We start from the raw sequence: 24,257 nt of genomic DNA, 5'->3' as shown, positions 1-24,257 counted from the left end.
ACATCATGTTTTGCATATTTTTGCATTTTAATGAGTTAGTCATTTAAAAGGTTACAAAGAAACCATAACTCATAAGTAATTAAATTATTTAGCAGAAGAAGTATAAGAAGGTCTTCTGACATAGGTCACTGTGGGAAGGAAGGAGCATCAATGTGCCGAATTGCACCTGTTTGTTCAAGATAGGTACAAACCAGAAGCTTTACTTTCAGAACACAAGTGGCTGTTTTCTCAGGGAAGTGGCTGAATACATGCACATACTAAAACCAACTGAATTTTCTGTCATTGAGATAGAAGGTTTTTAGACTGCAGTCACAAACAATGCTCAACACTAAATGGGAGTTGTCTTTCAAGACTTGGATAACTTCAAGATTTTACAGAGAACACTTATGTGCATGATGTATTTTCCCTTTACAGTACAGAATGAAACGCTGAAATACAGACCTTCCAAGAGATTGACGTTTAATCTTTTTCTGTAATGGTTTAATACATATAAATTCTTAGAGATGAAAGGTAAAGTAGGGGAACTTGGCAACTTGGGTTGCCTTTCTGCAAGCTAAAGATGTTACAAATCTAGACAAACCTCTGAGTCCATCGAAATATCTTCAGAACAGTTCAGAAAGAGAAAATGTTTACAAAAAGATTTTACACGATTACAAAAGGGAAGGAAATGAGTTGTATCTTAGAATAAATTTACTTACTTCTTCTTCTTCTTGTGCTACTTGAAAAATACATACTTAAAGCCTATTTGGGGGTATATTCATTATGAAGTACAAATGAGAATAATTAAGACATACTGTGACATTCTCAGGGAGGAGGCAAAGTGGATTGGAAAATGAATTTGCAGTTGAGAACTTTCACTGTCAGCTAATGGGATGCTTAGAAATACCATAGAAACATTTAAAAATTCTACAATTCGGTTTCATCTCTGCACCTTATTTGAGCATAACTTTCAGAGAGTAACTGCTATTCTCCTTGCTTTCCCTATCGGTAAGTTGGAGCCAATAATTACTTGTGTGGGTTTTATGAAGATTATTTGATTTACCATTGTTTCTGGTGCATTGCTTTCAAAAAGTTAAGTTCTATATAAATCTGACTAAGCTTTTAATTAAAATCTTAGTGAAAAAGTGAAATATGCATGAGGTTCTTGTTCAAGATCTTGTACTCTTCTGCAGCTTCTGAAATTTTTGTCAGAAAAGAAAGTAAAATAGTTTCTTAAGGGGGGGGGGGGTGGACTTTCTGAGTACAGGCTTTAATTACAGAAGGAGTTCCTATAAGGTATCATTAAAAGATGCCGGGCCTTTGGGGGTAACTGGTGGGTTCATTCTTTCACAGGTTGTATGGACCCCAAAGCTGTGTGCACTTAGTGAAGAAGAGCAGAAACTGTTACTGCAGCCTGGGCAGTTGTTGGGGACGGATTATTTGCAGTTCTGTATCCTGCCTGGGTGGCTGGGGTGGATTCACTTCCATTCAGCCTCCACTGATTTCTCCAGATAGCCCAAATCTCACATCAGGGAGAGGTGGTGGGGCTGAGGTTTATTAAACAACTTTTGAAACAGTATTTGAACATGAACGTAGTTCTTTTCTGTTAATTCAGAGAATTAAGTTAATGCTATAGCATAGTTTATTGTATTTCACTTGCCATGAGAAATAATCTTCTGCTGAAAATCCTAGTGAAATTAGTGCTTGTAAAGGCACAGAAGTTGCCTATCAAGAATACAGTACACAACTGAGGGAGTAAAATCCTTATAATTCATGGATGTGTTTATTCAGTTTTGGCCTTGGGAACAAACATCATAAAACAGGATTGCAGATCTTGCGCATAGACATATTTGGGTTGCTAATTATAGATAGATGTAAAACATTAATTCTTTTCAAAACTTTTCAGCAGTAAACTCAAAATGTGGTAACAGCTTATCTGGTGGGTTTTTTTAGCCTTGAACATTGATTTGTTTAGTATAGCTGCGCTATCACCAAATTAACAAATAGCAAAGTAAAACATACTAATAGTATGTTTTATACTTTCCAGCATAAAGATACTATATATGGTGAAATAAGATTAATACAGTTCTGCATGCAAATAGATACGGACCTGATGCAGGGAGGAATTAGAAGGCAGTAACAGAAAGGAAATGAAGAGTTTATTGTTTTTATAGCTCTAATATCCATTAAAAGTTAGTAACACAGCAGGTGACAGTTTGGGTAAGTGTAAAGTGAATGTTTTGAAATAAATAGCAGTTGGGTGACCTGGGATGTCAGGGCTCTAGACAAGGGTGTGTGTTTGTCAATATATCCTACATGTTTTACAGACTCCTCAGGGAACAGGGGAAGATACAATTTCACCTTTTCTGTGCCAAAACATTTTAATTATATCTTCTTCCAAGTACAGCGGTTCAGTAACCAAGGAGCTGACATTGATGCATGTGTTGATAAAGCTGCAAACATTCAAAATGAGATTAACAAAGATTTTGAGGAAAGGGTGACAGCTAATTTTGCACAGTATTCTGCATCTAATTCAGGTCAGTGTAATGATAGAATATTTTATAACTGTTGTGTCATCCAGAGGGACTTTTATGATGCTTTGTGTTTTTGAGGATTTGTGTATATGAAAGTATAGTTCTTAATACATCATTCAAACAGGTTATAACTTTTTTATTGAACATCTATTGGTTGTAGCCATAAACAGGAATAAACTTCAGCATTTAGAAGCAATTTTATATATCCATCAGCATTCATCATGGTAATAGGTTCCTTTTGTCTAATTCACCTTGAAAGTATTGACTTCAGATGTGAAATGGAACCAAAACCACAGTGCCCGTTTTGCGGCGTTGCTTAATACTTGCAAAAAGATCGGATGGAAAGTTATATTAAGTGTATTTAAATAATCAAACTGTAGTTTCTTTGTATTGTGTGAGACCTTTTGAGAACATCTCAATGTATTTCTGCTCTATTCTCCTCCTTGTTTGAAGGCAACTGACATTCTTCTTTCACTTTTCTTTTTGTTTGCGAAATTTTCTCCTTTTTTTTATCCACTCACTTCTCCATCTGCTTTCACTTTTGTTTGCTTGGGCCGTCTCTCATCCCAACTTGATAATGAGGAATGCGGTGTGACCCTGACCTCTATCAGCCCATGCATGACCTTCTGACTCCCCCACATAACCTTTGACCTTCTCTTTGACAGCTTGATTAATTACCCTGTGTTATGATTTATGAGTAAGTGCTATGTAAAAATAATAGACAACAGGTGGTCCTCTAAAAACTTTTTGTGGCATGTTTTCTTTTCCTGCCTAACTTGATGAGCTATTTTAAGTTGGGAACTTAGTGGGACAATGTGTGTTTGGCAGTAACACGGCATTTTTACACACTTGGACACAGTGCTGGAATTCAGGCAGCCGAGGTGTAGCCGGGATGGAAATATCGCAAAGCATTAGCAGGGTGCAGTTGCCAAAATGTACATTGGGTGGAAACAGAAAGCGGAGTCAACTGACATTTCAGGCGTTTCAGTCTCAGGTCACGTCTTGAGAAAATTGCTCAAATAATGGAGGGGGCATTTTTCAAGCTGAGCTGCATCTCCAACAGCTATGTTTACTTTAACGCTTCACTAGTGACTTCTGATTGGTTGTCATGACCTCATCCCACTGTTGCACCTACGATGTCGCAACAGTGACATAGATGGACCCTTCTCGTGGAAAAGATGGGAAATGAACAGAGCATACATCTTTCAGAAAGATGAATGGGCACTGCTGTGTCCGTTTTAACCACGGGCAGGTTTAAGAGCTGAGCACTTTGAGTTGCATTTCCCCCGGGAATTAACTCCGGCCTTGTTGCCAACGATCCACATAGAAACCTGAACTTGAAAATTCAGGTTGATAAAGCTTAGGAAAATGATCTCTTTCAGACCCTCGCTCGCAGTCCAAAAAGACAGTTACATAGGTCAAAAGATTCCTCTCCAGCCCTGACCTCTCTGGTCACATATGGTGTCCCATCTTGGTGGATTAATATGCAGAGCTGAATGCTTTCAGCTCATTATTCATGTGGCCAGGCAGAAGAGATTTCAAAAGATTTGGAATTTACCTCAAATACTTTGGGGTTCTTTTTTTTAACCTTACTCTTGCTGTCAGAGGCGATAGTTTTGGTATTCCTTCCGTTTCGAGTATCTTGCTTGAACTTCCAGTAAGAGGCAGAAAGGACCGCTCCATTTCTGGCTCGTGTATTACGGTGGAAAAGGCCCTTCTACGTTGTTCTGGCTTTGTAGTAAAGGTACTGTAACCGAGATTCGTGATTCTTTCCAACACTTGAGTTTGTCAGCCTGCTTCTCCTTTCATCATCATTTGCTGGCCCAATCATAAGTATTAATTGTATTTGTCTTTACGAAGCTGGAAGTGGAGTTTGCACACAGTCCTCTCCCTCCAGAAGTAGTGACCTGGAGGATGCTCGTAGTTAGCGTAGATTACATTTTACTTACCTTGAAGTGTTAGAACTTGGGGAAATAGCTGTTAATTGGGTGGTTTAGTGAGAGAGAAACTGTAACTGTATCCACTGAACTCGTAGATTAGAGGCTGGGACTTGTATTTGTCAGTGTCCGTCCTGATTATTGCGTCTCATCACAGATACACTAATGGGGGATGCAGGCAGACCTTGGCTTCTGTGCAACATCTGCATTCTCTCAGGCATGTGGTAGACCATGGGGCTTGGCTTGTTTCAGTCAGCTGAAGATTGATTTGGGGGGGGGGTGTCCCAAAGTTTAGCTCTTTACCACGAAAAAGCTTTGCACTTTAGAGAGTGGTTTCCCTTTCTGTGTGCACTGGACACACAGGAGAAAACTACTCCGCTGTTAGGTACGTTGAAAACATACCTAATGTTTTACTGATGGTGGCAAGCTTTAAAAACTCTCCTGGATTATGGTACTTACTTACATCATAGGTCACTACGTTTTAATAATGCTGTAAGCTCATCACAGCTGAAATTGATACTTTTAATGACATTGTGAGGTATATACTTCTGAACACAACTTTCATTTAAAAAGGTTCTTTTTAGGTTTTGCTTAACAGGGGTTTTTTTAGGGTTTTTTTTTTTAATGACATTGTGAGGTATATACTTCTGAACATGACTTTCATTTTAAAAGGTTTCTTTTTAGGTTTTGCTTAACCTTTTTAGGTTTTGCTTAAAAGGTGATTTTGGTTTTGCTTAACAGTCATGCCAAAGACTGTGTGTCTTGCCTATTAGTAAAGTTTGCTAAAGGCCTTTTTTATATATTAGTGGTCTTGTGCGCTCAGTTTTGCACTGACTTGCACCCTGCTCAACCCCACTCTGTTAGTGAGGAGTTCCACCTTTTTTTTAGTTTTCTGATTGCACTGAACTTTAATGGTGCAGCTGTGCCCACGTGAAATACATATTTTAAAAATTAATTGAACTTAAAAGCCCCATTGTTTACATAGATGTTATTTAGAGCTGAGTATTCCTTTTCAGTAGAAAATGCTGAGGCTAAGGCTGAATGAGAGAGGTTGTAACTGGGTACAATTTTACCAGTCATTTTGTTTTTTCCGTGTTGCTTTATACATGTTACTCTCAAATCTTCTTTCTTGTGCCATTGTTTACATCTTGCAATTTAGGATGCAGAATTACAAGGGAAAGGGAAATACACTGCATCATGTAAGCAAAAGAATCTGAAAAGAGATTACTTTCCTAAGAGAAAGTCTTATGAATTGTAAGATTTTTTTTTTTCTCAATTATGGGAAAACCTATCTCAGTTATTACTTAATTATTTTAATTGTACTGACAGGAAAGGCCTGCTATCTGGGAGAAATTTAAAAAAAAAAGTAAAGGGAGACATGTTACACTGTTTAAAATATAATTGATAAAAATCTTTTAATTGATTTATGAAATAGTGAATTTAAAAATGGAATCATATTTCATCTGTTGATGTGTATGTGAAAAATTGACATTGTGTCCTCATAAAATTGGACAAATGAGTCATGTAATTTTCAGTTACATAATCAATAACTTAGACAAATTCTACTTCTTTGATGATTTATGTGTCTGTTTTGTGGTCAGCTTCAAGTGGACACAGAGTTTCAAATCCCTGTAACACTTGTAGACCTGTAATAAACACATGAATTTTGCATTTGGCATTGTATAGAAAGCAAAACTAATCAATACGCAGAACGTCTCTGCTCAAAATGAGCGGGTCAAGAAGATGAAGAGCACAGAGAGCCCCAAACCCACCAGCCTGCCAAGTACTGCGAAAACGTGGTCCTACTCTGCCACGAGCGAGCTCAAAAACCGTACTTTCATCTGAGGCGTGTAATTTATGAACGTTTGTAAGTGGTATTCTCCCCTGCGATGGGTTTTGGGCTTTGAATTTTCCAAGCTGGAAATTCTATGTGTTAACAGTACCGTGTTGTGCGTTAATATGACCAGCAATGGCGTTGGGTAGGTTTTAAACTTTGTCGTCTTTAATTTTCCATTTTCCTTTGCCCTTCCCCTTTTGCTTATTTATTTATTTGCCTGTTTGCTTATATTTATCCCAGTTCAGTTCACTCAGCAGGGAGGGCAGGGGAGCGACATGACAGGAGACCACTTACTCACGGCGCCGTGTCTAGCGAGGAGGCAATTTTCTCTTTGGCCTACGGTGACCTTTTTTGACTACGTCCCTTACGCCAGAGACAGTGTCCTGAATGCCTCTATTTCACCCTGTTTAGCAGAGTGCAACCGTGCCCTTTAACTTGGGTTTTGGTGGGAGGAGAAGCTACGGCAGACGTTTGAGAAGGGCACAAGGACGAGGGGTAGGAACTGCCTTCAGATGCGATTTTGATAACTAGTCGAGTGTGTCCAACTGTAGAAAATCACCGAGTGACAATCTGTCTACCTGACAGTGGCCACAATGCGCTACAAGGTTTGTGAATGGCTCTACAGATTAGAATAAAGCAAGCCCAAATAAAGTATCTTTTGTTGGTGTGGGCTTGGTTTGCTCTGGCCAGCTAGGTATGGGGACCTCTTTGATCCTCGTGCCTAGCCCAAGCGCAAAACGAAGCACCGACTGAAAAGCTGGAATAAAGCTGTTCAGTTAGATAATTAATATAGACGTTTCCAAAAAGTAAGTCTTTATTAAAATTTACTTTTAAAGGACAGCTTGATTTTGACTGGGAACCCATGGTAACTTTAAGGACTCATCTGTTAAATGCACGTGCTTCTCTTTTCTCCCTGCGTTTGCGATTATATCTTCCACGAATATTACAATTCTTGTGTGATTTGCCATCATTTAAAAATCATAATAAAATGATTGGCTGATTTATTCAAGATTTATTTCTCATTCATAAATTCATGTATTTTTCAACCGGCTCATTTTCTGAGGCACAAAAATGCAGCTGGTATGCTCAAAAGCATCCTGCAGGTCACGAATTTTCTCTGGGTTTGTTGAATACAGGACATAATCCCAGTGAAGTTTTAGAGCAGATTTAAAGATGTACTTAAAAGTCATCCCCACAGTAAAAGAGTTGACTGGTAAGCAATACCACTGAATCAGCTTTGGTATTGATTCATTGTTACTGCCGCGATTGGCTTCTGCATGGTATGCTTGTTGTCAGCTAGACAAAAGGTTTTACTATTTTAAACTGCAGTGAATAATTTTCACACGCTTTCTTTAATATATACATATATATATATATATATATATATATGAAATCCCTCCATCCTTTTTATTTTAAAGGTTTTTATTAGCTGGGTATAAAGCTTTTTATTCATCATTATGTAGAGTTCTTAAAATAATATTTTGCTTTTAGTTCTCGTACTGTTTTCTGAAAAAGTCATATAAAGTGCTTATGAATAAAACAACATATTAAATTATTTTAAAGGTAAAACAGGCAACTTTTCTGACGCTGAGGGATGTGTATGAGCATAAGTGCACACACAGACACATATTCACACATCAATATCCCTTTAATGACAGAAATGAAACAAACAGAATATTCTTAAAACACCCTTCTATAAATTATGTTGGGTGAACTTACTGAAATAAATATAAAAGTTTTTAAGAGCATTAAAGTAAATGCAAGGCATTTTCAAGCATTAAATCTCTCTTTTCATATTTCTTCTTTTTGTATGTGTGTGTCTCTCTCTTCAAAAACAGGAAGGCTATGGAGTAATAGTACTGAATCCCAATGAGAACTATATTGAAGTGGAGAAGACAAAAGCCCAAGTACAGCTGTCTTCTGATAGCTCAGATGAACCTGCAGAAAAGAGGGAAAGAAAAGATAAAATCCAGAAGGAAACAAAGAAGCGACGTGACTTCTACGAAAAGTATCGAAATCCACAAAAAGAAAAAGAAACTATGCAGATATATATTAGAGTAAGTTTCTTTTGGTTTTGTTTGCCTTCTTTAATGATGTATAGATATGTTTACTGTCCATATTGGCTAATAAACAGCATGCTTTTTTAAAAACAAACACATTACGGAGATGGCATTCAAGAGTTCATACAGAGTTCCTGGCTCTTTATTCTATTGATATTTTTTGTCACATATTGAATGTGAAGTTTTGGAAGAGTTACAAAACATTCCTTTCTAATTTCAAAGGGGAACTTCAAATAAACCCCAGAGGAACTCGCTTGTGCTATCAAGAAAGAGAATGATTTAAGGAAGACTTTGTAAAAATGATTTTATAAACAGAGGTGTATATAAGAAACACTTTCTTGTGCAGCTTAGGCAACATATTAGCTTCACATGCCATGCGTGCATTTATTGTATTATATTGTCTTATACTGGGGAGGCAGTACTTATAGCCTGATAGTTTTTTAACATATTACCTGCTGAATTAATAATGTATTGTGGAAAATACTGGTGTTCATCTTGTGTGGTAGCAGATTTACCCTATAATGTATTGTTTTCATATGAGCAGCCATCCATTGTGTTTCAACTGAACTTCTGAAGGCAGATAAAGGAGGAGAGTTATTAATATCTTAATAAATATTTAAGCTAGAATAGTTCGAGAATGGTGTAATGAGGAAACTCTGTCCCTTGCTCTTTTCTTACTCAGTGAACCTTTGCACTTTGTAATGCTACCAGCATGGGATCGTTATAACGGTGCTACCCGAGGATTTCTAATTCTGCAGGGGGCACAAACAATATTATTTGCACTTTGACACATTCTGCTTCATATACATACTATGCATTATACATTCGAGACTGAGTCATGCAATTTCAAGAGCCTTTATTATGAAAGTTAGCATTTTCATTCAATGGTAAAACATGTCAAAAATGCCACAGTGTAGTTAAAACAGTAAAAATGTATATGCCTTTCTGGTGCGAAACAGAGAAATCCAGCAAAAGGGATGTTAGAATCACCTTAAATTTTAACAAGTTCCTATTAATTGTGATTTAGCATAACAGTGTTTGTAGGAGAAATACAGCTGTACTGGCTAGTTAAAAGGGTTTGTAACCTGGATGTGAGCTTATCACCAATACCATAAATTCTACTGTGTCTTTTGAGAAATACCTTGCTACTGAGTGTGGGAAACAAAAGGATGCATATACATATTAAAAGTCACCAACAGGGCACTGCTTTTTCTACCCGCTGCTTTTTATGAGAGATGCCATTCTGCCCACCAGCCAGACCCTGCTTCTGAAGAGGGGCGACCAGGCTTGTCTCAAGTTCCATCAGAAGCCAGTGGACCCATGTTGTTGTATTGTCCAGAAAGGCGTTCAGGCAGCATGCTAGTCCAGTGTCCCCTTGCTGAAAGTGAACCTTTTCTGATACCTTTTTAGCAGTTCCACCTTCTTGTGGCTCTTTTGCTTGATGAGGCATGAAATTTGGCTTCAAGATGTTTGACCCCCAAAACATAAAATGTATGACTCCATCCCATTTTCTTTTTTGTGCAGCACCGTGCCTCAATATGACTGTTGACATTGCCTTTATTTGAATTTCTTCAAACTAAGGAAGGAAGTAGCATAAGGTTTAGTGAAACTGTGGGTGGTGGTCTCCTTTCCTGGGTGAATTAACTGAAATCAGGTTTTCTGATGCAGTTGCTTTTTTATTCTGAAAGAATTCTTTGGTTTTTTTCTTTAATAGGCTCTAATACAGAGAGTTTTTTGAAGCAGAATGAAAAATGTCCCTGCTTTGGTGTGTGTGGCACAATAAATTACTGCAATTTACTTGCCTGTTGGCAGCCCAACATCCTGGACCACCAATAGGGTGCCATTTACTCTGTTGAGCAGAACTGCTAAGTCTGTAAAAACTTCAGAGATGGCAAGAGGAGCTGTGAACATAACGTGCTCTACTCCATCTTCCTGGCCACAGACATGGTTGTCAGTCTGTCCAAGCATCGCACGATGCAAACAAAATGGTGCGATGCCATATTTGCAATGTATTTCTTGCCTCCCGTGCTTGGGTCCATAGGATTACGTGTGCTACAAGAATCACCGTTCATTTGCACCCTGGGACTTGCTGCCAGGCTTCCCACAGCCTCGGGCTGCTGGGGGGTACGGTGTTGGAGCTGGTTTGGGGTAATCTCAAAGAGCAATTTAGGTATGACCTTTACTTACTGTGTAGTATAGCATACCTTTGACTCACTGGGGTCTTGAAATAAAACATATTGTCACTCCGCAGAAATATTTAAGGATGGTATATGCTTCATAATGATCTCATCAAAGAATTTTGAAAAACCTGAGTAAGCCTTACATCATCTTTGCCAAGCAGGGCAAACTGGTACAGAGAGACTAGATTAAAAATATCCTCACAAGAAGGCATCAACTGCATCTGATGTTGAAGGAAAATTTGTGTCAAATATGGTGGAGAAATTGTTTCAGACTGTTAAGCAGTAGGAATAAATATCCCAGGTTATGTTCTTATAGGGTCATTGAGATCTGTTGTGATCCGATGAGGAAATGCCATTTGAACAAATTAAAGCTGTCTGGATGATGCTCCCACTTGTGCAGTTAGATTTTCCAAGAATTGGAAAAATTGAACTCTTCCATGGTAAATTTCTTTAAGTATTTTATTTATTTTCATAGAAAAAAAACAAATAGCTAGGATACTCAAGAATATGTAAAAGCAGAGTCTTAACATACAAAATCTCAAATTGCACTGTATTTTTGTACAAAATGAGTATAAATAAAAATGACTATGGGAGTGTGTGGTGCATTAAGCATAGTGCTTGAAAGATCAAAGTACTTATTGTTTCATGCTGGAAGTTTCCTTAACTATGAAATAAGGTACTTTCTGGCATACATTATAGCTTGTTAAAGGGACTGATTTGGTCTGGGCAATAAACATCATGTCAAACGTTATGGCAGAGAGACCTGTTTAATATGTTTTGTAATAAGACAGAATTTTTTGTTCTTGAAAACATCTGCCAACTGAATTCACGAGTGAAGACAGAAAATGTCATCAATTCAGTAACAATCTTATAAATTTGGTTTCTTTTTTGGCGATGCAAACCAAGGAAAAAACTTCTTGATAATCAGCATTGACTATAATACTTTATGGAATGATTAAACAAAAGCATTTTACTTTTATATAACATGCTAATGAATGCATATGAATTTTAATACTCTTACTGTTCAGATTTTAACAAGCATATTGCCAGCAGATCATTTTAAAAGCATCTGTTTTTTAATGTGTTGAATGGAGGATTGAGTCAAATAGCTAAATATGTACATACATCCTTTTAAAAAACATATTTCTATCCTTACTTATAGATACTACCATTTTTTCTTAGACCACCAGAGGCTGCTGCTGTACATATTGGCTAATGCTTCCCCCCCAGAAACTTAATACCCTGGCCAACCTTCATTTATTACTGAACTAAACTGAGAATTTGTTGATCTCTAACCTTTTTCTATGGAAACAGATCATACAGGCTTAAATGTGACATGATTATTCCCTCCATCCTCCAAGCCATCTCCCACTCCCTACAGATTTTCACATTGACAGTGTCTTCTCTATGTTAAAAGACACTTAGAAATGTAAATCAGTATTTATCCCCTTCTAAATAGCATTCACCACTTAAACAAGTATACTGAATGGATTCTGAAATGTTATTAAAGAAAAAAGTATAAATCGCGTAATTTTATAATAATAGTAATTTGCAATAATGTTGTTGCCACAATAGTCAAAGGATATCAAAGAGGCAAAGAAGGAAGAAGTAGGAAGAAGTAGTACCTTTTATCAGACCAACTGATGGGGTCAGGTTTTCTGGGCAAAAGGGATAAACCTTTCCTAGGCTTGTATGCTAGGAATTTTGTCCTTTTTTTTCCACCGAGCTTAGCTGCTTTAATAATTCTTACTGCAAATATTATTTTTACCATAGCACAATCTATAACAGCGCTATTTGTACTAACAGCATATCAATGAAATTAAATTCATTTTTGATGTAACATACTTTTGGAAATAATTTTTCCCATTTTCTGCGAGGGATTAAATAGAAGAAGATCACGTGCAACTAATTAATTTGTTTTTCTAAAAATGGATGCATCAGGATAATTTGTGCCAGTATTTAGGAGAAAGTGGTAAAAGGCAGGTTTATTAATATAAGGTTAAGTATGCAGCGACTGCTGGTGGGCAGGAAATCCTGGCAAGCGTGTAAGCACAGTTGTGCCATTTCTGCTTATTGTTCAGTACGGCTGACACGAGGTATCGCCTGACTGAAGGTCACCGCAGAGTGTCCGCTTGTGCAGGGTGACCTTTTGGTGCAGCAGATTTATTTCACGTTGGAGACGGGGCCGTTTCCCGGCATAGCCGCGGTCCCACCAGCTGCGCGGGTCTGGCCCCGTGGCCGTCCCTGGGCAGATGCAGGCTCCCTCTGCCTACCCTGTGACTTGGCAAGGTGTGCGCCTGCTCTCGTCCAGAGCCTGTGTGACTGCATTAGCGTGCTGCTGAGACCAAGCTAATAAGCCCTTTATTCCACCAGAAGAGACAAAATGACAAGCACTAGGCAGACAGCTCCCGAGAGGTAAGGGACATGCTCCAGCACAGAGAAAGTCTGTGGCAGACCTGGGCACGAGGACCCAAACCTCCAAAGTCTCAGCCCAACGTTTATATTGCAGTACCTTTTTTTCCCCTCTTACAACTTCCAGAGTTACTTTACCTATATATCTGAAATAACACATGGTTTTACTTTGTCTGTATTAACTTTCAAAGCCCATTACTTCCTTCTGTTCCTGTGAAATCTCTTTCACTTCTAAGCAGCAGCAAAATCATGCAGGCAATGGAAAACTCAAGAACTGCTTAGAAATAACCATGCCTTTATTTTTCTTGCCCCTGGGCGTTCCACGGGGCGTTCAGAGTTAAGCAAGACTGCAGTTCAGGTGCTGGGATGCAAACATGTAGTGACGTTCTGGGTGCCCTGGAGAGGTCTGGCCTATGTCTTGTAGGACCTGCACCAGCAGAGGCCTGCACCACCCTGGCCCAGCAGCTGGAAGCCAAGCAGAGGACTCTAAAGCATCTAAAATGGCACTGAGCACCTACGGTTAGGCCTCTGCATCATTTCTAAAGGGTGAGATAAGCTTTAGGTTCCTATAATAATATCTGTATAACAGGAAAAATATGTGTGTGTCATATTTCATTCTATAGATACGACAATGAACAGGCATCTTCCATTAAATAGCTAAAGTATTGTCCTGGTTTGGGCTGCAGTAGAGTTAATTTTCTCCACAGTAGCTAGTATGGGGCTATGTTTTGGGTTTGTGCTGGAAACAGTGTTGATAACCCAGGGCTGTTGCCGTTCCTGCTGAGCAGTGCTGACACACAGTCAAGGCCTGTTCTGCTCCTCACCCCACCAGCGAGGGGGCACAAGGAGCTGGGAGGGGACACGGCTGGGACAGCTGACCCCAACTGCCCAAAGGGACATCCCACACCACATGGCGTCATGCTCAGTGTATAAAGCTGGGGAAGAAGAAGGAAAGGGGGGACGTTCAGAGCGATGGCGTTTGTCTTCCCAAGTCACCGTTAGGCGTGATGGAGCCCTGCTGTCCTGGAGATGGCTGAACACCTGCCTGCCCATGGGAAGGAGTGAAGGAATTCCTTGTTTTGCTTTGCTTGTGCGCGGCTTTTGCTTTCCCTATGAAACTGCCTTTATCTCAGCCCACAAGTTTTCTCACTTTTACCCTTCCGATTCTCTCCTCCATCCCACCGGGGGGGAGTGAGCGAGCGGCTGGGGGGGGGCTTGGTTGATGGCTGGGGTTAAACCACGACAAGTATGTAGAGTTTAAACTATAGTAGTATTCAATGATTTATACATAGGCTATTTAGCTTGTGCAGTTAAATTAGGTATTTTAAAAAATCCTGAGATTGTAAAGACATCTTATGGTATGTTTTGTGTCTAGTAGTCTGGAAAAGTTATATTTGCCTTCTTTTCCTTGAGCAAGTGAGAAATCAGAGATGCAGATAATCACTGAAGGAAGATTTTGCGTCTCTCCAAGAGCACCACCGGCTCTTCATTCTGCCATACCCTCTCTTTGTTCTGCATTTCACAAGTATGGTTTAATCAAAGAAAAGGAATAAATCGGGGCTATCTAGCTTTGGTGTCTTTCAGACATTCATTACATGATGCCGACAAATCGTGTATTGTTAGGTCCGGCTCCTAAAACGTGAGGCAAGCCGTGTGAGTTTCCAAAAGAAAGAACCAGCTTGCATCTCTCCTCCCACCATGAGCTGTGTGGTGCTCCCGTTGTGCTAAAAAAGACCGTCTCTCACAGGTCAGATGAGTCCTCTTTCCTTTCAGATGGGATTCAGGCTTGGTAAACCTGGCCAGTTAGCGAGCTAATGGTAAAGAAAACTAGCTCAGCAGAAAGCGGACCTACTTGTCGAAGGCAAAGGTGAATAAAATTATTCAAACTTCTTGTGCTCGGATACTGCCTGTCTTTGATTGTAGAGAGATTGCAGTTAAGGACTGAAAAACCCTCGTGGGTCATCTGGTCCATCCTCCTGCCAGTACAGATTGCTCTCTGCGAGTATCCTTTATCATTTATCTTACAGAATCAAGGGATAATATGCTTTTAGCTGATATCCAAAACAAGGATAATATCCTCTAACCTACTGCATGCAATTGCACATTTTGATGCTAGATTTCAGTGTGTTTGGGAAAACTGGCAGAAAAAATTTAGCAGGGGCTCAAGTGGCAACATACACCTTTTTGCAAAACTTGGAGGTTCTTTACATGTTTTTTTCTTGGGGACCAGTCAGCTGTAAGAGCCTTGATATAGTGAGAGATGATGAAAATTAATTTCTGAGATAAATACATCTTAAGATGAATGGTGCTGTTGCAAAATAAACAACTTCTGTGGGGACCCTCTACCCCACCCCACTCCTAGAAATATTTGTGGATTTTGGGTACGGGGATATGAGGACTGTACTGCGATGCACGGAGGTCAGGAAAACATTTGTGGAGTCAGCAGACAGGGAACTGGGGCACAGGATGCACAGTACGTTCAAGGATGTTGTTTTCACCTCATCAGCTACAGAAAACAAAGTGAAAATCCAGGAAAAAATAAAAAAAAAAAAAAATCTAGCTTTTAGGATTGAGATAAATCTGGTAGTTCCTCTTTAGTCTGCTTGGCTGCCTGCAGCAGTGCCGGCTGCCAAAGGGGCTAGAAGTAGTGGAGGAAATGGTGGCATGGAGGAATGTGGAATAAGATGCCCAGAAAAGACTTCAGTTCCTACCCTGCAATTCATAGGTGGCTGACCGTTTAAAAAATTATTATAGCACTTTCATTTGTTACATTTTAAAATCCTTATGAGTGAAGGATTTTACTAACTAAAAAACTTACTTTTTGTGAATTTACTTACTGCGTGATGTTATTTTGAATTATTTGCCTCTTGAGAACAAGGTTTATCTTTTTAATCAGCATGTTGTCATCCCCATACAGGCAAAGATATATGCCTTATTGTGAGCTCTGAGGGGAACGGAGTCGTGACCTCCATTCTTGCTATGCCTTAGTGAACTCCGTAGCTGATCAGTATGCCCTGAGAACTACCCTTTACCAGCTTCAGAGCTGTTAACTTCATTTTCATAGTGTTCAGACAGAAGTCTTTCCTAAGGTAGTCTGTTTTATGGTATCTCCAGCCATGAACTCATCTAAATTTTGAGCAATCTTCCCATTCCTCTCTTGGCTGAATCCTTGTTTTATCCTTCTCTTCCTGGCTAAAAGGGGATGCTAAACTGATCAAAAACGCTTTTTGTCTTTTGTGGTTGGTGGTGTCAGTAGCAGGTTTTCTCCCCTGAATGGGCTGCATGCTGTTCAGCTGCACTGTTCTACACTTTGTGATTTAACAGTTGATTTTCATTCTCTTTCTCTATATTTTTTTGATCAGTACTTGGCAAAAGTTAATTTGTCAATACACAATGAGGTATATTTTCTTTATTATCAAGTAATACTTGAATTTTAGTTAGTTTTCCCAATAGATGGCACTGCTTGGAGAGAAACTACTGAATAAAATAAGACCGAGCTTCATATAGAGTTACCAAGAGTTGTATTTGTTGAGGAGCCTTAAGTTTTTCTGAGCTCTGAAGCAACAGTTTGGGAGCTTCTAGTATGGTACTTTTGGCAAAAGCGTAGGGTGAGAAAAATATCACAACTATATTGAATAGGTTCTTCAGGAAGGAGGGGACGTCTCTGGGTTAGTAGCATTTGACAAACATAATCACACTTCTTCTGTTACTGGCAAGCTATGTGAGTAATTACAGGGACTGCACATCAGGGTCGCACGGACTCCAGTTGCCATTCTGCTGCTAGATCGTATAGCAGGAGGAATCCTTAGTTCGCCACCAGGATGTGCTGAAATAATTTGCCCTGCATCCAGCCAAATGTCAATTTTGTAGTTCTTTAATAAAATACTGCTCCTGGGGTTGCTAAGCCTCTACACCTCTGAAAAATCCAGCAAAAATATTACATCTGGTTTTGTCGTGTCCTTATTGAATTAGGGAGTGAGTGGAAGAGTTGCTCTGTCCCAAAAGACTTACTTGACAACTTACACATTGTGTAGGATCGCTTAGATTTGAGTCAGTCGTTATACCTATAATGCAGTGTGAATGACGCAGGGCAGTTCCCCTTACACACACACAAGTGCGTGTGCATGTGTGTGCGCACAGGCACTACCTACACTAACGCACACAAAACCTACACGTGTTCTTGCGTGTTCAGCGTCCTGCAGGCTCTGCGGGAGGTGGGCTCTGACATAATGCATGCAGGCATAGGATACATAAGACTGGAAAGCTTCCTTTTTACCAAAAGCAAAGATTTAATCAGTACATCCAGCCATATAGTACAGCAAGATATTTAAAATGTAGTTAATTCAGACAATACACCTGGTGCTTCATAAGCTTCTGCAGCGTGTTTGTTCTTTCAGACTGGTGTTTCCTTCCAGGATGGTTTTTCATTCCTATCTCCTATCTTTTCCACCTGCTGTGTAACTGAATAATCTGATTTCATGGATCTTGCAAGTTCAGCCTGTATCCTAGAAAAGTGGGCAATTGACATTATCACCTAATTGTGTCACAGCCACTCTGTTCTTAACCTGGGAAAACAGAAGCCTTAATTGCATGTAGACGTTAAGAAGACAGATATTTATTTCTTTTAGGGATCTGGTTTGCTGAGGAATTCTTTTGAAGTTAGCGAATTAAGTAATGAAGAAATTTAGCAAAGCTTAGGCTGCGTAAGTAGTTTTGAAAGATTTCTGGGTTCTGCAATTAACTTTGTGGTCTTATCCTTTGATAAGTCACTGCCCTCACACATTCCACCTTGCAGTACACCTCTCTGAGCCTCTGGGTACTCCAGTTTTCCTGTTGTTTGAAAAATGAACAAATGCATTTGATGACAGGATCATGTTATTCATCCTGTGTCCTTTGCACTGGCTGCCAAGAAAGGGTAGGCTTATATTTAGGTAGGCTGTTGGTTATTTTTAAATCCCTTACCAGTGAAGACCTTGGCCGTGTATGAAATCTTCCTCGTTGAGATATGTCAAGCTTTCAGACGCTGCTTGCTGTTTTAAGGCTCTGACTGCTTTGCCTTAAGTGGGCAAATGAGTTATTGCTGCGATAGATCTTAAAATAGCAGCCTCTGATTTGATCATGGAGTCCACCTGTCTTAAATACCTTTCTGCTGCTGTTGGCTGATTGTTCATTATGTTCCTTTACCGTTCCCTTTCCCTTTCTGTTTTGAACTACCCCAGCTGACTGACAGACCTTGGCTGATATTTAAATGGATTTTTATCCTGATGGGCACCAGACAGTGTCATCACTGGAGTGGAAGTTCAGATACTGTTGTTACTCTGTTATAGTTGTGGTAAATAACCATAACACGATTTTGTAACAACGCTATGAAGTAATGCCTATTTCAACCCGAAGATAAAGTGACCAGGCAAAATTCAGATCTGATAGAGTCAGCAAAAACAGACTGCAGTTGCAAAAGGTGACCACTGCCTCAGTTGTGCTGGGGCTCCACAAAGCATATAAAAGTTGGAAAGAAAAGGTTATTACATGGAAATATTGTACATGATTTCGTGTCCGCAGCGGTAGTCATCTGCAGGACCTCTCCGGAGTGTGTTCAAAGTCACTCTGTCTCAAATGCATGTGGTTCAAGGTTTGGGGAACTTCCACAACATACGTTTTTACACTTCTGTGACACTGGAACTACAGAGCTCACTCTTTTTGCTTTTGATTGAAAGTATCAGGCACAGCACTTGTGACCAGTCGTGGCTGACACTGCTTTGAGCATGGTGTTGGACTAGATGACCTTCAGAGGTGCTCTCCAGCTGATGTGGTTCAATGGTTCTACATTACTAAGTTCCACCTCAGCCCTCAAAGAAATATTTAAGTTATGGATAGGCTTTTGGACATTGTGGAGAGAGGCGAATTTCCCTGTCTCAGAACATTTGGTACCACTGACGTTGTGGTTGGTCATCCACTTAACAAAGAGCAGGCTCCGGTGATTGAGACCAGGAAGCCTATCTAGCTATTACCATGGTTAATACCATGTGGTCTTGCAGAAGTACTGCTACAGGAATGTGCCTTGAAAGATATAAGCCCCTCCAGACAGGCAGTGGTGTTTCTTGGCATTTTTTCTTCAGAGATCAAGAAATTCCTCAAGCCAGATCATCTGCTTAAATTTGCTGAAGGACCTTAGAGCAGTACAGCAGTGGGAGTTTTTTCACAGATGTTCTCCAGATGTTATTGGCATGCCCATTTTTGAATAATAGGAAGGATACAAGTACTGTCTATGTCCTTCCTACTCCCTCTCCTTTGTTATTTCTTCAGCAAAAAAGGGAATTGTCTACATTGTTAATTTGAGTCCACAAACTTTCATTTTAAACTACAAAGCAGTTCTTGAGTTTCAGGAAGAGAAAAAATACCCTGTGACATTCAAATTGATTATTTGCCAAGTGTGTGTTTAGAAGAGAAGAGACATGGCAGAATTAAAAAGGCTGCAACTTTATTAAAGCTTTAGTGAAGAGCGGCTTAATTAAGCCTGTGCACAACCGCTTCTTAGAAGATTTTGTCTACACTGTTAATTTCAAAGTGAGACCTGAATCTATATCTCAGCTGCAGGCCAATGCATTAACTACAGGTTGCCTTGAAGCTCTTGGACAGGCCCGCAGTTTCTCTTCATCTGTAAAACCTGTGCCCATGTTCATAAAGGGTTATGAACTATTTGAGATACTCCTGTCCAGTTTTCTGTGAATGCTGTTCAGTGGAAGAAGTCTGCTCATGCAGACACCTGCGTTCCCACCTCCAAAACTAATCTGTGCTGCTTGGTGGAGAGGCAGTTTTGGGTATTCTGGTGTTGTATGGGGATATCGGGCACAGTGAACGTGATCGCAGTTTGGGGGATTTCCAGGACATCTGGTACCTGGTAACTATCACTTCTTACTGCTCATTGTCAGCTTTGTTACTAAACAAGATTTAAGATTTAAAATATGGTCGTATAGAAATATTTGCACTAACAGAGCTAAACTACAAAAATAGCAAAATACGTTAAACATGGATTGTGTTCAACTGTTGTTAAACATAAGAGCTATCAGAGCTCTTCCAAAGTCTCAGTTAGCCTGAAGATCTGGTTAATCAGCTCCTACAGGACATTCAGGACCAGAGACAACTTACCCAGACCGTTCTTGGGGTTACAGCTTTTCTGCTGCTACCATTATGGACAGATCCTGCAGTTGCCCGGGTCTGTTCTTCTGCACAATCTCTTTCTTCTCCAGTGCAGGATGGAGTCAGTCCTGCTTCTGTTTTCCTGTTTATCTGCACTTTATTCCCTGTCACGGAGCAGTGGGACTTTTTGTGGCAGTATGGGGATGTGGTGGGACATTTTGTGGCAGTATGGGGATGTGGTGCGTTGACCTTGGCTGGCTGTCAGGTGCCCACCCAGCAGCTCTATCACACTCCTCCTCAGCTGGACAGGGGAGAGAAAATACAACAAAAGGCTTGTGGGTCAAAATAAGGACAGGGAGATCACTCAGCAATTACCATCATAGACAAAACAGACTTTTCTCGGGGAAATTAATTTAATTTATTGCCAATTAACAACAGAGCAGAGTACTGAGAAATAAGAACAATCTTAAAACACTTTTCCCCCATCCCTCCCTTCTTCCCGGGCTCAACTTCACTCCCAATTTCTTTACCTCCTCCCCTGGAGCAGCAGAGGGGGACAGGGAATGGGGGTTGCGGTCAGTTCATCACACGTTGTCTCTGCCGCTCCTTCCTCCTCGCACTCTTCCCCTGCTCCAGCGTGGGGTCCTCCACAGGTGCGAGTGGATATCTACTCCACCTCACAGAAGAAAGACCTGAGATATTAAGCAGGAGGAGGTGCTCAATCAATAATGCTTTTATCTTTTTCTGATAAATTTTGTTGGGTTTGCACCATCGTTGATGAGCAAACTGGATTTTTTTTCAGAGAGGCTCTGGTAATAGGGTGGCATGGCAAAAGCCCAGCAAACAGCTGAAACGAGATTTAGCATTTGTCAAATAAATAGAGGGAGGGTTTGTTAGGATTGTTGTCTATTTTCATCCTGATGTAATGTTTTATAGCAAACTCATAAAAACTTTGACAAGAAATGTTGGAAGAGTAATCTCTAAGACAGACAATATGTGTGCATCACGATACAGAGAAGTTTACCAAAAGGAAATTAAAGGTGTGTTTTTAAGTACAGCACAATAAGGTCCAAGCCTCCAAAACTAAGTAACGGTTTGAACGAGTGCAGGTTGCAGAAGTTGAATCCACTTAATCCTTGTTTTAAAACAGGTCAAACAAATCGTGTTGGCTAATAAAGGATTAAAATGGCATCAGGGACCATTTTTAGCAGTAACAAAAGCTACATCCCTTTGTTTTTTGGAGGGTTTTTTTTTTTTATCCCACCCACCAGCAAAGACATCATCGGTTACATATTCTATAGACAATATATATTATTCTCAAGATCTTCAGTTATCTCTGGAATTTCTCTTCCGTTATTGTTCAGTCTATAATCTCAATAAGACCCCCAATGTTTGGCCTGTGCTGCCTGAGTTAGAAGGTTGCTCCCAATTTTCCAGTTAGGTCAACCAAAAAAATTAAGATATGATAGAGGGTCAGTGGAAGAAATTCATATCAAAACAACTGCTCACCATGTCATTATGACAACCTGCTGTAACAAATGTGCTTCTGTTTTAACTTATGACAATTAATTGCTAAAAGTAATTTAATCTGACAGTGGCAAGATGTTGAAAGACTCATGAAGATGTCATAAAAGCGACCTTTCTGCCCATGTGCAACCAAAAGCCATTTTTAACAAGGAGCCTCAAAAACAGTACAACTTCTTTTGTACTTTGTTAATTAGTTATTGATTTGAAACAATGCTCTGCCAAATATTGTCAGATTAGCTAGACGCCAGCAAGGTCACGGTGTGACAGTCTAGTCCTGATAATCTTATGGTATATAAGAATTCTTTTTTCTCTGAACCTTTTGTTCCGATATCCTGAGAATTACATTTCCTGGCTTTAGCATTTGTGCTAATTTAAAATACAGCCAAGCTGTCTGTTATGTAGTTGGATGTTTTGAGTTGTTAAAAAATGGCATTGCGTTAGAAGAAAATTGCTAGTGATCTAATGTCTAATGATCTTCAGTGGCAGCGATGCACCGCTGCTGCAACGCCAACGCCCTCGCTAATCTGAGCGGAAAAGAGCCTGCTTTAATAAAATGGTCAGCGCGAGGGAGTCGCAGGGTTCAAGCCAGAGGTAAAACGAGCAAGTCCTGAGGTCGTTTAGCGACTCATCAGGATTAAAGATCATTTCCTCGCTTACGCTATTGCGAAACAAAAATAACGGAGGTGGGTCTGGACGGGAAAATTGAGAAGCAGAATTGAGGCTTGAATAGCTCAACATTCAACTTTTCAGATTATTGAAACGGGAACCAACAGAAAACGCAAATCAATTTCAGATTGTGTTTGTCATCTGTTTAGATAATTATTTTATAAGCTAATGGCAGTTACTTCAAATACAATTAATTAATTATAGTACGCTACATATTAAGGCACTTCAGCAAATCTTTATAACAGTACATTAAATAAATAGTGTATCAGTTTACTTAAAGCACTGAGCACTTTGCTCTCTTTATTAGGAGAAATCAAATAGCTTTGAGCCTGTTAAATCTTTCTTTCACTTAAATAACTGCTCTTGAGTGTATGTAATAAGTAGAGACAGAGACGTCAAGAAGAAAAATACAGGGCGAAGCCATTCTATTTAGTTTAACTTGTGTAAGAGATACAAACTCTGTAACAGAGACTTTACAGCTGAGCTTTGTTCTGAAACCATAGCTGTTAATGAAAATACTAAGTTGTTGTTTTACTTAAATGTGTTGAAGTTTGTTAGATTCATTGTTTCCTGTGGTGGGGAAATCTGCATTTTTCTTGGCCAAAATACTATTTTTCTTGCAATAGCATGGTTAAAAAAAAAGTCTGTTTCTCATTACAACATATAAACAGATTGAAAGAACTGGAAAGTAAAATAGTCTTTAAGTACTTTAGGAAATAGAAAAATAACACTTCTGCATGACTTCCATTAGGAGTTTTTGAATGTTTCAGATGCATTCATGTCAAAATAAATTTTTAGTGTTTAGAAAAATGCATGTAATCATTTAAACAACTGGCATGATCTCTCTTTGTGTCTTGTGAAGATAATTCTTTTTGTAAAAGTATTGTATTCATTTTTATTTACTTGTCCCCACAATTAATCTATTAATTGCCAGAAACACGACTGGTAGGGAAGACAGCTGCGAAGATACAACCTGATGGTTTGTTTTAGAAATGCTCTTTTGTTCCCATAATTTGATCACACAAAAGGCCGTCTTTGGTGATGTTCGTTACGTTAGGCAGAAATACGTTGTGGGCAGAATCTCGATCCCTGAGATTACGTAGTTTGGAAAGAAAAAAGTATGAGGAGAAATAAAAAAGATCCGTGTAAAATGTAGGGATACATATCAGTAGAGTTGTACTGAAATGTAACTGCCCCAGCCTTTGGGTGTTTTTACCAATTGGAGTCTCTTTGGCCAAACTGCTGTAGTTGTTATTAAAATTAGAATATGTAAGTCCACCCGCAGAGGTTGGCAGATACCATGCTTGGAGCATCATGGCACGGGGATTTTCATGAGAACTGCACAGGTATTTGTCAGCAGCCACGGTACGACTGTGTGGACAGGGCTGGTCTGAGGAGTTGTTATTACAGCTCCCGTCTGACAAGTTTCCCCATGCAGGATTTCCAAGCTGTTTGCCAGAAGGTGCTGCTTCAAATTCAGGCTTCCTTCACCTGGAACCCTCCAAATTATATGGAAAGGGGAAAAAATATCAAAAAAGCAAAAATCCTAAAGTCTGTCATAGAGCTAAAAGGGAAACTGGTTATTTTTTTCTAAAGTAAAACTTCCTTTGATTCATTTCCCTCCTTCCTCCTATTCTCTTCTCCTGCACCTCTTTCCTCTCAGTGAGTCAGCAATGTTCTTGTCCCCAGACTAAAAAAGACAAATGTCATATTTGTGTTTATTTACATTCTTGTCTTAATGATAAAATAATTAGCTTAGGTGACTCCTACCACATCTGTCAATTTGGAAACAATTTAAACAAAAAGGATACTGCAGATATTCAGGGGCAAGATCTGTTTTGAAGGAAGGCTTTTCACTACTCTCCAGCTCAACAGGGAGCAACTGGCCACTAAAAAAAAATCCAACCAGTCATTTAAAATACCAATCCTCAAGCTTTTGCTGGGGATGATAATTAAGAGCCATTGAGAAACTGATTTTGTCTGAATTT

General features: G+C 39.5%; 1 protein-coding gene across 5 annotated transcripts in view; it reads left to right on the top strand.

Annotated features, from left to right (window-relative positions):
• The window catches only part of ARB2A (ARB2 cotranscriptional regulator A), a 269,434-nt gene that overhangs the window by 122,018 nt on the left and 123,159 nt on the right, over positions 1–24,257 (top strand). For all 5 annotated transcript variants that reach the window (XM_072860769.1, XM_072860770.1, XM_072860767.1 and 2 more), the window contains exon 7: positions 8,126–8,344. In XM_072860769.1, coding sequence (XP_072716870.1) covers positions 8,126–8,344 — 219 coding nt within the window. The remainder of the gene's footprint in view (positions 1–8,125; positions 8,345–24,257) is intronic.

Source organism: Ciconia boyciana, chromosome 4, assembly GCF_034638445.1.
Source record: "Ciconia boyciana chromosome 4, ASM3463844v1, whole genome shotgun sequence".
In the NCBI taxonomy this organism is placed as follows: domain Eukaryota; kingdom Metazoa; phylum Chordata; class Aves; order Ciconiiformes; family Ciconiidae; genus Ciconia; species Ciconia boyciana.
This window is presented reverse-complemented; position numbering and strand designations above follow the sequence as displayed.